This window comes from Vigna unguiculata, chromosome 3 (genome assembly GCF_004118075.2).
Source record: "Vigna unguiculata cultivar IT97K-499-35 chromosome 3, ASM411807v1, whole genome shotgun sequence".
Classification (NCBI taxonomy): domain Eukaryota; kingdom Viridiplantae; phylum Streptophyta; class Magnoliopsida; order Fabales; family Fabaceae; genus Vigna; species Vigna unguiculata.
In genome coordinates, this window is record NC_040281.1 from 65124263 (window position 1) to 65140731 (window position 16469).

Consider the following 16469-nt stretch of genomic DNA (forward strand, 5'->3'; position numbering starts at 1 on the left):
GAAAAAAAAACAATTTTAATTGAAATTAATTATAGAATTCCAACTAAATCAAACCTTTACGGTTTGAATTAGTTACCGTTTAGGATATGTAAACAATTTTGTCATGTATTATTTGTGGAACAATCTTTTAATTTAAAAAAAACATTAATCAAAATTTATATTATTACAATTACAAATTCACAAAAATACAATTAACTTTCTAATACATAAATAAATAAAGAAGTCAAAATATTTTTAAAAAGTCAACTATAATAATATAACATATATTTGCAATAAAAACATTATAATGAAAAAATGTTGAGAACCTAAATGTGGGTCTAAGTCCCATATTGAATAAAAATGAAAAAATTATTGAGCACTATATAAGGATGAAAATCCATAAATTTATTGTCATGAGATTTTTGTTAAAAATTATGTTAATCCCTTATGTATATGTTGAATTCATGTCTCACTTGTGTTAAATCTCCCTAATGATCATCTCTCTCAATGTACTACGTTCTTAATGGATTTTAACTCAACTTTTTATTTTTGTATAATTACTCGTATAGTACTCAGTTTGGGGCTAGTGTGTCAAGTCCCTGTGTGTGACACATGGCATTATCAGTATCACTATCAGATGTCATTGTGTTGATTTCGATTTAGTTCCCATATATGTCTTTTTGTTTTAATTTAGTACCTAAGTATGTGTATCTGATTCAATTTTATCCCAATTTTTTTTAATAATTGAAATATTTTTATAATCCATTTTTTATAAGATTAAAAATAATTAAGTATAAATATTTTTACAAAATTAAGTACTAATATTTATAATGTTTCTCTCAATTTCAGACCAAATTTATTATTTGTATAAATGTTATACTAATATTTTTTATTAAAAACGACTTTTTAACATATTACTTTATTAATTACTTTTTTATTAACTACTAATGTTTTGTTAATTTTTTAATTACTTTCAAAATAGAACAATATTGTGGCTTACTAATTTTAAATCAAAATTTCTATTGGTATGGATGTTATACTAATTTTTTTTTTATTAAAAATGACTTAATAAAATGATTTTTACCACTAAATTTTAATATAAACATCAAATACTTAATTTTTGTAAAACTTTTATACTTAATTACTTTTAATTTTATAAAAAACATTAGGTCAAAATTGAATCAAATACATATAAGTAGATACTAAATTGAAACGAAAAAATATAAATGGAAACTAAATCGAAATCAACACAATGATATCTGATAGTGATATTGACACGTGACATTGACAATGCCACGTGTCACACACATGGACTTAACACGTGGCATTTTATTTTATTTTTTAAAAAAAATTTAAAAAAAATAAAAAAAAAATCAAAAAAATTGACACGTGGCACGTTGACTAACGACGTTAGTCAACTCTGTCCGAAAGGGACCTAATTGAAGCAATTTTCAAAAGTTGGGATGCAATTGACACTTTTTTAAATCTGGGTACCTATTTGACACACTAGTCCCAAACTGGGTACTATACGAGTAATTAAACCTTTTATTTTTTGTGTGTTCTCTCTGTGGATCAAATTCATCAAGCAATTTAACAAATACGCGACTAATTATATGTTATGAATGTTACACTCACTAAACCTATTTATATGTTGTTATATATAATAATAATAATAATAATAATAATAATAATAATAAACCACTAAATTGTTTATGGAACTATCATTTTTAAATAATTATATATATATATATTAATTATTATATATATATATATAAATATATAAATATATAAATATATTATTATTTATTATTATAATTTATTATATATAATTAATAATAATAATTATCATTAATAATAATATATATAAAAATTAAATATTGTCAAAAATATAATAATTAATATATTATTATATCATAATTAATATATAAAATAATTATTATTTTTAAGTATATAATAATTAATAATAATAAAAATTATAATATGTAGAATAATTAATATTAATTAAAATATTATTAAAAAATAATAATATATATAATAATTACTATTATTAATTTTTGTATAACTTTTTTCACATTCATAAAAATTTTATTTTTTTTGTTTTAAAAATTCATATAATTTTAATATTTTTTTAATAATTATTTGTAATTATTTTTTAACATCAAATTACAAAATTATTTTCTTTTTCCATCAAAGATATTTTGGTAACTTTATAATTCTAACTACTTTTATAATTTATCTTATCTATCACATCAATCAAATTTCTCAATAACTTTTATAAAACTTAACTCCAAATTCACTTACTTTATCCTTTAAATTTACTTTAAAAAAATATACATATTCATTTACTCAAATACACACAAATTCATTTTCTTACTCTCCCTAAGATTCATCCAAACAAAATAACACGCCCTTAATTCTGCAGTACCAGCCTTTCTTACAAGTTGATAAACTATTTGTGAGAAACCTTCCCTTTCAAAGAGATTAATCATTAATTATGTTAGCAGGTTCTCACACGTGGTTGTCCAATGATCGCCTACTTCTGGGATAACAAATTTCCTTATTATTGTCATCTGACATTCCCACTACTGAATGGAAATACTAGATAATTAAAGTTAATAAGAAACCAAAACTGATAAATGAAGATAATTAAAACAAAAACTGAAAAAATCAAATTCAAGAAATAACCATGATAAAAGAAAAAAAAAACTAAATGTAAAAATTAAGCCACATGTATTCAATCCTTTCAGATAGAATAGAAACTAAGAAAATTGTGGAGATGGATGGTACAGGAAAGAAATAAAAAATTACTCACTACAAATTCTAAAGCAAATACGTTACGGTTGTAATTAGGAGACAAAACAAGAATTAGAGACTTGTTGACTCTAAAAGCCTATATGCACTTAGTTTCCTTTGCCACAAATAATGATCAGCCAAAGAAATCTGTTTGGGTGGGAGAGAAGAGGCTTAGTTCAACAAATTTCCTGTCCCTTTCCAATGTCCGAAATGAAATTGAACCACCTTTAGTTGATGCATCAGAATACCTGCCATGACCGGGACGGGGAGTTGGACTGTTCCCTTCAACATCATTATCTTCTTGGTGACCATGATTAGCAATAAGAGACATGGTATCATTATAATCAACATTCAGTCTCCAAGCATCTAAATCTGGCAAATTCCCCAGCGCCAAACTATCTGCAACTGGACGATACACAAGCATGCACATGCACACCCCAGCACAACACACAAGGGCAAGAAAAGCCAAGAAAGCAAAGGCTTCAAACATAAAATGCTCAGGTCCAGATAAAACAGATAAACCAAGGAAAAGAACCCTTAATGGAAGGAAACCTGAAACTGAGAGTATCAGTGTGTAAATCCTCTTCTGCAAACCCTTATTAATAACTAATTTCAAAATCCTGTTTCCAAGCCAAAAAAGGTAGGAGGTGAGGATAATGGCGAAAAGGCCAAGGAGAAGAGTACTGAGTAAAGGGTAAGTACAGAGGGCGATGTCATGTTCCTTAGCAATTGAAGAGGCAGTAGCTGTACTTGTAAAATAATGAGGCAACTTTTCTCCAGAACCATTGTTATTCTTGTTTAAGTGAGGTCCAACCAAAATGACAAAAAGTTGAAGAACAAAAACTGGGAAGCAGTAGAGCAGAATATAGCCGGCTGTTTTCCCATTCCATTTTCTGTTCATAATTCCAGTATCCAACGTCTGCAAGGGTGCACGGAGGAGAAACACGAGTGTGAGGAAGAGACAGGGTTCTGCAAACCCCAGATTTGATACAATGTAGCATTTGCAGATCGTTTCCTGCCATTTTAAGTGAAGGGCACGTCTTAACAAACTTAACCGAATAATCTCACCAAGACCCCACCAGATTGCAAACAAGATAAATGCTATTCTGATGATCCAAGGACCACTAAAATAACTGAGCTGAACAAAACCCCGATTATTAATACGAGACCGAAAGTAAAATGAGTATGCAATGCACATCAAGCCCAGAATAAGCAATATGGCTACTAAACAAATTGTCACCACACTGAATGCATCGGCAGCAAATCTCGTCAGGGGCATTACCCGAATTACAGATTCCAAGCATGCTCTCTGATAGCATGGATAAAAAAATTCTTTTCAGAATCCCACTTTAACTCGCTCAGGTCTCGGTAGTAATAATACAAGACAATGACGGAACACAGATCAGACATTCATTATGACTCCAACTAGCTCCCTTTCACGAGGCCAAATGGCAACGAGACCCATCTACCTCAGAACATGTGTGCTGTGAAGTACCTAAGAAAAGAAAAGCGCATAAGTAAAATTGGAACAAAACAACTGAACATGCAATTTCGCTTGGTGTCTAACTTGTATTTCATAAGAAAAAAATTGTTTGATTAAGCAGGCAGCATATTTGCATGAATGATTGATTGGGGGTGAAGTTGAATATAAGAAAGAGTAAAGGGTGAGCAGTAACTGGGTTTGAACATAAACTTGATTCTGACTCTGACAGAGAGGAATACAAAACAATAACTTCAGTAAGAAACTAAGCTAGCGAATCTGAAACTTAGTTGGTTGAATCAAAATTGAAATGGGTTTGTATTAGGGGACTAGAAAATGAAAAAAAAAAAAAAAGGAAAAGAGAAAGGGTGAAGAAGCAAGAAATGATAGAAGGAAGGAATGCAGAACTTACGGTGAGAGTGTTGGATTTGATGGATCTAGAAGATGAGAGTGAAGGATGAAGGAGAAGTGAAAAATGAGAATCCAATGACTCTCCCTGTGTTGTGTGTTGTGTTGTTCCAAATTCCAAATCATACACACACATGTTGTCTCCAGCCTGTCTCCAGCTGTCTCAACTCAACCCTCCTTTTTTTTTTCTTAAATAAATATTATTTCCAATAATATGTCACGCCACGCTCTAACCACTTCCTACGCTGTATATATTTTACTTACATGTATTTGCTTTCCTACATTATATATTATTAAGGTAAAAATTCTGAATATTTTTCCTTTTAACTAAACCAACCAAAACTCAATTGGTATTATTTGTCAAATAAATATAATTCAAATACCCTACCAGCATGTGTATTGTTAATATACAAGTTATCTTATCCCAAATTCCCGATGTTGCTAATTTAATTTCAGAATTGGACTAGGGCTTGAAAAAATTTGTTACAACTCCTCATCTAAAGTCCCGTTGTAAAGCGGCATAATTTCCTTAAATTACGAGAGATAACATAAATTTTTGAATTATTTTGAATCATATAATCTAAAATGTATCATAACTAATTTCAAATTATATATTTTGAAAATATTATAAATTATACGATATAAATAATTTTTATAACTTAATTATAAATATTTTTTGTTTATTTTTTAAGTAATTTTATAATTAAAAAATAAGTTAAGTTTAAAAAACGATAAGAAAATGGTTAATTTTAAAAAATAGTAAAATTGATAACATAGTTTTTTAATTTAAAAACAAACTATTTAAAGAATAAATGTAAAAGAAACCAAATATAGATACACAGTATTTTGTATTTATGTGTAAATATATAGGTATAGATTATTTACCAAAATATCTTTTAAGTAGTTAGCGAATCTTGAAACGTTATTTCTGAATTTACTAATTACTCATGGTGGTAGAATTTAGAAATGGGCCGACCCGGTGAGGCAATGACACAAAACCCTAATAAGTAAGTAGAAAGACTTGAAAGCAGTTACATTGGATTGAATCTCACACTCTCTCACAGCACCAGCCGTGCTTCGGACTTCCCTCCCACCGTAAGATTTCATCTTCCTCTGCCTTTCCCTTCCCTTTTTCCATTTCAGTGAGATTTCCTTTTCATTACGCTTTTCTTCTCGATTAGCAGGTACAGATCGCAACTCTGCACCAGAAGAGGGACCTCCTTTTTCCTTCAATTTTCTTTAACCATGGCTCCGCTGGTGAGTCCTAGTCTTCCTATTCAATAATATCACTCTTTCTTTTAGGTTTTCACTTACTTACACTCGATCACTCACTCACTCACTCAATAATCCACTCCCTGTGTATCAATTGGACTGTTTTCTAGATCCTGCATGGTGGCAAAACAAACAAAAATTCCTACAAGACACTTATTGCAGCGGAGTACGCCGGCGTCCAAGTTGAATTTGCTCCAAATTTTGAGATGGGTGTATCCAATAAAACTCCTCAATTTCTCCAGATGAATCCTATTGGCAAGGTCTCGTCTTTATCCGCACCTCTATACCTAAATCTAATTAAAACCCTACTTTCATTTCATCTCACCTCTGCTTCTTTATTCTTCCAGGTTCCTGTCTTGGAAACACCCGATGGTCCACTGTGTGAGAGCAATTCCATTGCTCGCTATGGTAAGCAATATCATTTGTAAATAGCCTGTCTTGTTCGCTTTTCGAAACCCCCACACCATGATTTAAGGGTTTAAATGAGATAATTTAATGATGTTCATTTTTTATTATCATCGTGCATTGCATTCATCTGAGTACGGGGATTGTTGCGATTTATTTTTTCTGATGTTGAGGTTGTTTTGCTGCAGTTGCCCGGCTGAGCCCTGACAGCACTTTGTACGGTTCATCTTTGATTCAATACGTTAGTCTATTATCCACCCAAAATTATCTCAAATGTTTATTGTTGTAGAGTATTCATACTGTGTACATGACGTCTACAAATGGCTGCTTTTGTTGCTGTTAGTTTATGTCTTCATGTTTTTTTTTTTATATTTTGCTATTTTAACCTTTCAGGCCCAGATTGAACAATGGATTGATTTTGCATCACTTGAGATTAATGCCAATATTTTTGTGTGGTATTCCCCAAGAGTTGGACGAGCACCATACCTTCCTCCGGTCAGTTGTTTACAAAGAATTTTTAATATTAAAGAAGTTTGTAATTTAGAAAAAAATTTCGACTTGATCTATCATGCAAGATGTGAGTTGGGTTCTTTAGTCCTTTTGGTAAAATTATAATAATTAAACGGTGCATTGAAAAGGGGGATGTGTTCAATTCTTCTGCCAACAGTTTGTGTTTTTTGTTGTTCAATATTTTTGGTTCTTGTTAAACATTATATTACCCTGATATTTTGGCCTGATTTTAATTATGCGTCTGAATGAAGGCTGAGGAGGCTGCAATTTCTGCACTAAAGAGAGCTTTGGGTGCTTTGAACACTCACCTTGCATCCAATACTTACGTGGTTGGGCATTCTGTGACCCTGGCTGACATCATATTGACATGCAATTTGTATTTTGGTTTCGCAAACATCTTTATTAAGAGCTTCACCTCTGAGTTTCCTCATGTTGAGAGATACTTTTGGACCTTGGTCAATCAACCAAATTTCCGAAAGATAATTGGGCAGGTCAAGCAGGCCGAGTCTGTTCCACCTGTTCAATCTGCAAAGAAGCCTTCCCAGCCAAAAGAAACTAAGCCTAAGCCCAAAGATGAGCCAAAGAAAGAGGCCAAAAAGGAGCCAGAAAAGCCCAAAGAAGCAGCAGAAGAAGAGGCACCTAAGCCTAAACCCAAGAATCCCCTTGATCTTCTCCCTCCAAGTCCAATGATACTGGATGAGTGGAAAAGACTGTACTCCAACACTAAAACAAACTTCAGGGAGGTTGCTATTAAAGGTAATGTTTCTGTAACCCTTTGGAGTCATTATTTTGAATTTTACCCAGTGTATAACGATTATAGTTTATGATCATTGCACAGTGATTATGAGTAGAATTTTATTTGTTTTATGACATGCAGACACAGGTTCATTTTAAAACCTTTTTATCTTGCAGGATTTTGGGACATGTATGATCCTGAGGGATACTCTCTCTGGTTCTGTGATTACAAATACAATGATGAAAATACTGTTTCTTTCGTGACATTGAACAAGGTTGGTGGATTTCTTCAGCGGATGGATTTGGCTCGCAAGTATGCATTTGGAAAGATGCTAGTGATTGGATCAAATCCACCCTTTAAGGTGAAGGGGCTGTGGCTTTTCCGTGGGCAAGAAATTCCGCAGTTTGTGATCGATGAATGCTATGACATGGAGCTTTACGAGTGGACGAAGGTTGACATATCTGATGAAGCTCAAAAGGAGCGTGTCAATCAGATGATAGAAGATTTCGAACCTTTTGAGGGCGAGGCTCTTCTGGATGCTAAGTGCTTTAAGTGAAATTTATTCCTTGTAAGAGGCTGCAGCTTTTGTCATGTGTCTTCGTTTTTGGTAGGGTTCGGTTTTCTTTCGTATGTCTTTAACAGTGAAGAAGTGTTAGCCGTACGTACTTTATTTGAGCCGCATCGAAACTTCATAATATTTAGTTTTCTACCTTAATTTTAATGATAGCAAGACAAATACAAGTGCCATATTTTTTTATGTCGGGTCTAAGCATCTATGGTAATAGAGGGGTTCGTGTTTTTCTCCTTCCCCCCAATAAAAGAGCCATGGGTTAACCCGGGCAAATCCCTTAAGGATGGAGACTAGCATTCCAAAACAACTTGATGTTGATTTAACTTCAATGTCAATGCTATTTTCTCCTATCAACTGGGATTGACACCCGGTGCCCTTGTAACAGGGTAGTTCAAGGAGGAAAGACAGGAGAAGTTTTGTGATTAATTAATTACTTAGACTCTTTAGAAATGTGTTGAATTCTTCTCTTCATATTTTTGTTGGGATTGTATAAGGAAGAATCCATATTGTATGTGATTACATACGCATGTTGCCCCTTCTTTTTCAGTATTATAAAACTAGTATTTTATCGATCCCACCTCAAATTGATAATAGATTTATAAAGTTATAATTTTAGTTATAAAAGAATAGAAAACAAACTATCACTCGTTGCATGTAAAAATACCTTCCATGCAGGTGGTAAGACCAAAATGTAGAAGATGAGAATCTCGCCTGTTATTCCTTTGGTATTTAAAAACATTTGAAGATGATTTTCAAAACTTGAATACTTCATTATAACTTTTTGATATATTTTAATGTAGATGGAGACGAAATCTATCTGTGAAGTTTAATCGTGAGTCAATTAAGGTTTGTTTGTGTAAGTCAAAACAATGCAGCTCAGTATATGTTGATATTGATCAGTTTTTAAATCTCACTATTTTTGCTATATTTTGATGCACCTCTTTAAAACGCCTATTTTCAATCTATGTTTATCATTTTCATTGACAATTCCGTTAAGATTTTTCTTTCTTTGTAGTTTGGTAATTGTGTATAATATGGCGTTGGATGTTTATTGGTAGGGTGCATTCACAACAATGTGTATTATTTGATTAACAACATATATTATTTGATTATTAAAAAAATGTTAAATTATCAACACAGCAATGTTATTAAAGTTAATTGTTAAACTCATCATTGTAAGATGACTTGTATTAAAGAAACTTAGAATGTTTAGTCAGTTAAAAAAACATTGATCACTTAATACTTAATATTTAAATATGCATACAAAGCACATATAACACTTTCATATTCATCATTACAGACGATAATATTAAAATTGCCAAAAGAAAGGATAGTATTCCCTCAATCCCTCTCCGTTACAACTTACAAGCTCTTTCTTTCTGCAATTCCAAAATTTCTTTAATACCTTAGTAGATGCGGAAAAGTAAAAATATATTTTTGAATTAAATAAACTAAAAATAATCTATTAATTGTATAATTAAGAATTTATAAATAATATACTATAGATTGTGCAGACTAAAATATATTTTTGGATTAAAGAATTGTATTTCAAATTACACAATATATATAAAATACTTATACAGATTATATAAGCTCAGTATAATTCAAAAATATATTTCCATTAGCTTATTTATAAGTTTAAAATACTGTTTGAAATAAAAAATATTTTAAATTAAGTAATTCACCTGAGAATATATTTTTAGACGATGATGTATTCTGATATCTGAAAATTGTGAATTGTACAATTATGTTTTGAAATAATTGGAGAATTTATGAAAATGCATTAGGAAGTGATGAGATGAGAGGACGATGAGAGGAGGAGGAAGAAAATGAAGGGGAGGAAGTTGAGGGTGACGTGGCTAATTTAAGAACAAAGAAAGCAAAATTAAAATTGGGTGAGTTAAGATGAGAAGGGAGAATTTGAAGCGAGCATGTCCACGATGATGGCTGCACCTAATCTGGTGAGATGTTACAGTTCATACAGAAATGGCGTGATGAAGTCAAAGTGGAAGTGCAAGGCGGAGGGTGAAGCTGATGTGGTTGTGATTGGGAGTGGGGTGGGTGGACTGTGTTGTGGAGCACTGTTAGCAAGATACGGGGAAGATGTGTTGGTGGTGGAAAGCCATGACCAACCCGGTGGTGCTGCCCATTCTTTTGATATCAAAGGCTACAAATTTGATTCTGGGCCATCTTTGTTCTCTGGTTTGCAATCAAGGGGTCCTCAGGCTAATCCTCTTGCACAGGTTTTGGATGCCTTGGGCGAGACTCTTCCATGTGCCACTTATGATTCATGGATGGTTCACATACCTGAAGGTCAATTCTTGTCACGCATTGGCCCTACGGATTTTTTCAAGGACCTTCAACAGTACGCAGGTCCTAATGCTGTACACGAGTGGCGCAAACTTTTAGTGAGTTATTGTTTGTAATTTATGTTTCCCAATATTCTTCTTCACTTCAAACATATCGTAATTTGTTTCACATCACAGGATGCCGTACTTCCATTATCTGCAGCTGCAATGGCTCTTCCCCCTCTCTCTATTCGAGGAGACTGGGGTGTGCTTTCCACTGCTGCAGCTAGATATGCTCCTTCTCTCTTCAAATCCTTTCTTCAAATGGGACCTCGAACTGCTCTAGGGGCCACTAAACTTCTCAGACCTTTCTCCGAAATTCTTGACGATTTGCAACTCAAAGACCCTTTCATACGGAATTGGATTGACCTCCTCTCATTCTTGCTTGCTGGGGTCAAAGCTAATGCTGTACTTTCAGCTGAGATGGTTCCTAACTACTCTTCTTTCACCTGTTTGATTAATCATTATACCTTACGGACTGTTACATTTTTTTTCTACAACAGATATCAATTTTAATTTGATGATATAATTTACATCCCTCTTACTAGCACATCAAGTTCGGATGCTCACCAAATATTTCTATTTATGAATGCCCAAACAAATTTCCCCCCAAATTTTCAGGTTTACATGTTTGCAGAATGGTACAAACCAGGATGCTGTCTTGAGTACCCCCTTCATGGAAGTGCAGCTATTGTGGATGCTCTCGTGCGAGGACTAGAGAAATTTGGGGGAAGAATTTCTCTCCAAAGTCACGTGGAAAATATCGTTGTTGAAAATGATAGAGCCATTGGAGTCAAGCTGAGGAGTGGTCAAGTGAATATATTTTGATTGATAAGAAAAGGCTCAATGATAAAATTTTGTTGGTTAGCATCTGCGTTTTAATTTTTAATTGAATATTTATGTATTCTGCAGTTCCTACGTGCTAAAAAGGCTGTTGTCAGCAATGCATCGATGTGGGACACTTTAAAATTGCTACCTAAAGAAGCTGTTGCAAAGTCTTTTTCAGAAAGGATCAACACGACTCCTCAATGTGATTCATTCATGCATCTCCATTTGGGATTTGATGCAGAGGTTTGCCATTTTGGTGACTGGTTTCATTTGTTTGTAATGTCTTTCTCTTGAAGCAATTGATAAATAAAAGGGGAAGGTCCATGTTACAGCCAAAGTTTTCGTGTGTTTATCCTGTTCACGAACTGCATTCCAAGTAGTTGGTAGCTCACAAAACACTGTTTTATCTTTGAACCACAACCTTTTTTATGTCCTCAAAGTTGTAGCAGCACAAAACAAGTAATGTCACTCATGCTGGTTGCATCTTCAAGTTTCAAGTAGCTGTCTGTCATCATCCACCGTTTAAACTACTTGAAGTTGATAACATGTTCCAATATCTGATTGACCAGGATATACCCAGTGATCTGGGGATTCATCATATAGTTGTAAATGACTGGGAAAGAGGAGTTGATGCAGACCAGAATGTTGTGCTGATATCAATACCTAGTGTACTTAGTCCTAATCTGGCCCCGCATGGGAAACATGTGCTACATGCTTATATGCCAGGAACTGAACCATTTGACTTGTGGGAAGGACTTGATCGTAGGAGTGCTGAATACAGAAATCTGAAAGCTGAAAGATCAGAGGTATTCATATGATATGTGGATAATGATATCTATGTATGCTTAGTAGTAACATAGCATATAAGTGTGTTTGTTGAATCAGGTAATGTGGAAAGCTGTTGAGAGAGCAGTGGGAGGAGGTTTCAGCAGGGAGAAATGTGAAGTGAAGTTGGTTGGAAGTCCACTAACACATGAAAGGTTTCTTCGGAGGAACAGAGGAACATACGGGCCAGCTGTGCAAGCTGGCAAAGATACCTTTCCTGGACATTCAACTCCCATCCCACAGCTTTATTGTTGTGGAGACTCCACCTTTCCTGGCATTGGAATCCCGGCAGTTGCTGCAAGTGGTGCAATTGTAGCTAATTCTTTAGTCTCAGTATCTCAGCATTCCAACCTGCTTGATGCAATTGGCATATGAACCCAACAAACAAAAACTTTTATGTGGCTTTCCAACCAACATCTATCTTCTCATTCTTCTCATGTAACAGTAGTTATTACTAGACCAAATCTCATTTTTTTTTTTATTTTGTAATAATGATACACTTATTTATGAATATAATTTTTCATCATTCTTACGAGGTATTATCCTCAAGTTATCAGCAAGATTGTTATTGTTAGATGTAGTTTGATATTATTAAGATATTGTTAGATATTGATAACCACAATATCAAACAATATCTTCTATTTAATCTTTTTATTTTCAGTTACTCTTTTTACTTGTACCTCTCTCTATTATAAATAGATTACCCTATGTGTGGTTTATACACAAGGGAGATTAATCTCAATCCCTATCTTCTTTATTCTTAACATGGTATCTGAGCTTAAGGTTTTTTTCCGCTATCGCTGCCTCCACCACTGCCGCCACCGCCGCTGCTGCCACCGGAGCCGCCGGCGCCACTGCCGGCGCCGCCGCCGGAGTAGTCGCCGGAGCCGTCGCCGGAGACGCTGTCGGAGCCTTCGCCGGAGCCGCCGCCGAAGTCGCCACCACCGTTGTCGTCGCCGGAGTGTTAGTTCCGACCGGCGACCATACAGTTTTGATCATCCCTCACGCGCCATTCGAAGCCGCATTCGAAGCCGCGTGTCTTCCAGTTCCTCTATGGCGTCTTCCGCTGCCTCTTTCCGTTCTGAACTCTCTTCTGTTTCATCCGATATACTTGTTATGTACAACAAATTTCTCAAATGGTATAAGGATCAACAGTTTTCTAGTTCCACTGCATCTGTTGCTCACACAGGTACATCTTTTGTTGGTCTGACTCAATCTTCTTCTCCTGGTCCTTGGGTTTTTGATTCAGGAGCCACTGATCATATTATTTGTTCTCTTCTTTATCCTCTACTAATCCTTTACCTTCTGTTACACTCGCTGATGGTTCTAGAGTCTCATCTCATGGTGTTGGCACTGTTAAACTTTTTCCTTCTTTAACCATTGATAATGTTCTTTATGTCCCTGGGTCTCCTTTTAACCTGTTGTCCATCAGTCGCCTAACTCGTTCTCTTGATTGTGTTGTTTCTTTTACCAACAATTCTGTCTGTTTACAGGATCGGAGTTCGAAACAGGTGATTGGCACAGGATATGAGTCTCATGGTCTTTATCATCTTCGTCCCTCTACACACATTGGTGCAGTTATGGAGTCTCCCTCTCTTATTCATGCTCAGTTTGGTCATCCAAGCCTTGCCAAGTTACAACAGCTTGTCCCTGCCTTGTCCAAGTTGTCTCGTTTGGATTGTGAGTCGTGTCAATTAGGCAAGCATACTCGTACTTCTTTTCCTCGTAGTGTCACACGTGATGCTTCGTCCCCTTTTGCCTTGGTTCACTCTGACATTTGGGGTCCTAGCCGCGTTAAGTCTACTTTAGGTTTTCAATACTTTGTTACTTTCATTGATGATTACTCCAGATGCACTTGGTTATTTCTAATGAAACATCGTTCGGAATTATTTCTTATCTTTCAATCTTTTTTTAATGAAATTAAAACTCAGTTCGGTGTTTCTATTAGAGTTTTGCGTAGTGATAATGGCCGTGAATATCTTTCTCATTCTTTCAAACAATTTATGGCTTCTCACGGCATTCTGCATCAAACTTCTTGTGCTTATACCCCTCAACAAAATGGTGTAGCTGAACGTAAAAATAGACATCTTATGGAAACCACTCGCACTCTTTTAATTCATGGCGAGGTTCCTGAACATTTTTGGGGTGATGCCATTCTTACTGCCTGTTATCTCATTAATCGTATGCCTTCTTCGGTTTTAAAGAATAACATACCTCACTCCATTTTATTCCCTCATGAACCTCTTCATCCCTTACCTTTAAGAGTTTTCGGGTCTACATGTTTTGTTCATAATTTTAGTCCTGGTCTTGACAAGCTTTCTCCTAGATCACATAAGTGTGTTTTCTTAGGGTTTACAAGATCACAAAGAGGATACAAATGTTTTTCTCCTTTTCTTAACCGTTATTTTGTGTCTGCAGATGTCACCTTTAATGAGTTCTCCCTTTATTTTAAGAGTCAATCTTCACCTCTGACTCCATCCAATCCTGACAACTCTTCTAATACCTTTAACGTTCCTATTGTTTGTGACCCTCTTACTGTGTCTTCTTCACCCTCGGTTCCTGCTCCACAGTCACCTGCTCCTCCACCACCTCTTCAGATTTATAGTCGCCGTAATCGATCACAACCACCACCATGTGACTCCACTCCAGTGCCAACTACTCTGTCTCCTCCGGCTCTGACACCTGAGTCTGACCTTCCCATTGCCCTCCGAAAAGGTATGCGTTCTACCCGTAATCCCTCTCCCCATTATATTGCTTTGAGTTATCATCGCTTGTCATTACCTTTTTATACATGTCTTTCCTCTCTTTCTTCTGTGACCATTCCAAAAACTGTCCGTGACGCTTTAGCCCATCCTGGTTGGCGTCAGGCCATGGCAGATGAATTAAGTGCTCTTCATAATAGTGGAACTTGGGAACTGGTCCCGTTGCCGTCTGGGAAATCTGTTGTTGGTTGCAGGTGGGTGTTTGCTATCAAAGTTGGACCTGATGGTACTATTGATCGCCTCAAAGCTCGTCTTGTAGCCAAAGGTTATACTCAAATTTTTGGGTTGGATTATGGAGATACTTTTTCCCCCGTGGCAAAGATGGCTTCTGTTCGTTTATTTATCGCCATGGCCGCTCTTAAACAATGGCCTCTTTATCAACTGGATGTTAAGAATGCTTTCCTCAATGGTGATTTGCAAGAGGAAATTTATATGGAGCAACCTCCTGGGTTTGTTGCTCAGGGGGAGTCTTCTGGGATGGTATGTCGTCTTCGCAAATCACTATATGGCCTAAAACAATCTCCTAGGGCCTGGTTTGGAAAGTTTAGCAATGTTGTTCAACAATTTGGTATGACTCGGTGTGAAACAGATCATTCTGTTTTTTATCAACACTCGAGTGCTGGATGTGTTTACTTGATAGTATATGTTGATGACATCGTTCTTACAGGGAGTAACAACCATGGCATCTCTCAGTTGAAACAACATATCTGTCACCATTTTCAGACCAAAGATCTTGGCAAACTCAGATATTTCTTGGGTATTGAGGTGGCACAGTCCAATGATGGTATTGTTATATCTCAAAGAAAGTATGCCATGGATATTCTGGAGGAAACTGGATTGATGAGTTCAAAGTCTGTTGATACACCCATGGATCCCAATACTAAACTTCTACCAAATCAGGAGGAGCCTATATCTGATCCTAAGCAGTATAGACGATTGGTTGGGAAATTGAATTATCTTACCGTTACTCGTCCTGACATTTCCTTTGCAGTCAGTGTGGTAAGCCAATTTCTTAATTCTCCATGTGAAGATCATTGGAATGCAGTCATTCGCATCTTGAAGTATATTAAAAAATCTCCTGGAAAAGGATTGTTATATGGTTCTAATAACCATACAAGAGTTGTTTGCTATTCAGATGCTGATTGGGCAGGATCTCCTTCTGATAGAAGATCTACATCTGGGTATTGTGTCTCCATTGGTGGTAACTTGATCTCGTGGAAAAGTAAGAAACAGAGTGTTGTAGCAAGATCTAGTGCAAAAGCAGAATATAGAGCTATGGCCTCAGCTGCCTGTGAACTTGTTTGGCTCAAGCAATTGCTCCAAGAGTTACAATTTGGAGATATTACTCAAATGACACTTGTATGTGACAATCAGGCTGCCCTTCATATTAGCTCTAATCCTGTCTTTCATGAGAGGACTAAACACATTGAGATTGATTGTCATTTTGTTCGGGAAAAGGTTATGTCTGGAGACATCAAGACTGAGTTTGTTAACTCAAGTGATCAGTTAGCAGATATTTTTACGAAGTCTTTACGGGGGCCTAGAATTGATT

At 35.3% G+C, this 16469-nt stretch overlaps 3 protein-coding genes across 4 annotated transcripts; 2 read left to right on the forward strand and 1 right to left on the reverse strand.

Moving 5' to 3' along the window:
• Positions 1-2671: 2671 nt before the first annotated feature.
• Positions 2672-4804, reverse strand: LOC114179184. Its single transcript, XM_028065426.1, has 2 exons — positions 4665-4804; positions 2672-4267 (listed from the first exon to the last, which is right to left on the reverse strand). The coding sequence occupies exon 2, from the start codon at positions 4049-4051 to the stop codon at positions 2906-2908; it is 1146 nt and encodes a 381-aa protein (XP_027921227.1). The 5' UTR covers positions 4052-4267; positions 4665-4804; the 3' UTR covers positions 2672-2905.
• Positions 4805-5590: 786 nt separating this feature from the next.
• On the forward strand, positions 5591-8677 carry LOC114179163 (elongation factor 1-gamma-like). Of its 2 annotated transcripts, none has more exons than XM_028065400.1 (8): positions 5591-5755; positions 5845-5917; positions 6043-6192; positions 6280-6340; positions 6526-6578; positions 6731-6832; positions 7099-7603; positions 7760-8677. In XM_028065400.1, exons 2-8 carry the CDS (start codon positions 5906-5908, stop codon positions 8137-8139), a joined length of 1263 nt encoding a protein of 420 aa, XP_027921201.1. In that variant the 5' UTR covers positions 5591-5755; positions 5845-5905; the 3' UTR covers positions 8140-8677. The 2 variants fall into 2 exon arrangements, with proteins under 2 accessions (XP_027921201.1, XP_027921202.1); XM_028065401.1 differs by having other exon boundaries at positions 5680-5755; positions 5842-5917.
• Positions 8678-9910: 1233 nt separating this feature from the next.
• Positions 9911-12680, forward strand: LOC114179162 (prolycopene isomerase, chloroplastic). Its single transcript, XM_028065399.1, has 6 exons — positions 9911-10562; positions 10641-10928; positions 11124-11315; positions 11415-11573; positions 11900-12136; positions 12216-12680. Exons 1-6 carry the CDS (start codon positions 10086-10088, stop codon positions 12528-12530), a joined length of 1668 nt encoding a protein of 555 aa, XP_027921200.1. The 5' UTR covers positions 9911-10085; the 3' UTR covers positions 12531-12680.
• Positions 12681-16469: the final 3789 nt, after the last annotated feature.

What these genes read in the sequence shown, in the direction of transcription:
- LOC114179184 (XM_028065426.1), bottom strand. Translation starts at nt 4,051, where the DNA reads ATGCCCCTGACGAGATTTGCTGCCGATGCATTCAGTGTGGTGACAATT.
- LOC114179163 (XM_028065400.1), top strand. An exon ending in GTTCATCTTTGATTCAATAC is followed by an intron (nt 6,579 to 6,730) that starts GTTAGTCTATTA and finishes TTAACCTTTCAG; the next exon opens with GCCCAGATTGAACAATGGAT. An exon ending in CAGGGAGGTTGCTATTAAAG is followed by an intron (nt 7,604 to 7,759) that starts GTAATGTTTCTG and finishes TTTATCTTGCAG; the next exon opens with GATTTTGGGACATGTATGAT.
- LOC114179162 (XM_028065399.1), top strand. Translation starts at nt 10,086, where the DNA reads ATGTCCACGATGATGGCTGCACCTAATCTGGTGAGATGTTACAGTTCA. An exon ending in ACGAGTGGCGCAAACTTTTA is followed by an intron (nt 10,563 to 10,640) that starts GTGAGTTATTGT and finishes TTCACATCACAG; the next exon opens with GATGCCGTACTTCCATTATC. An exon ending in ATTTGGGATTTGATGCAGAG is followed by an intron (nt 11,574 to 11,899) that starts GTTTGCCATTTT and finishes CTGATTGACCAG; the next exon opens with GATATACCCAGTGATCTGGG.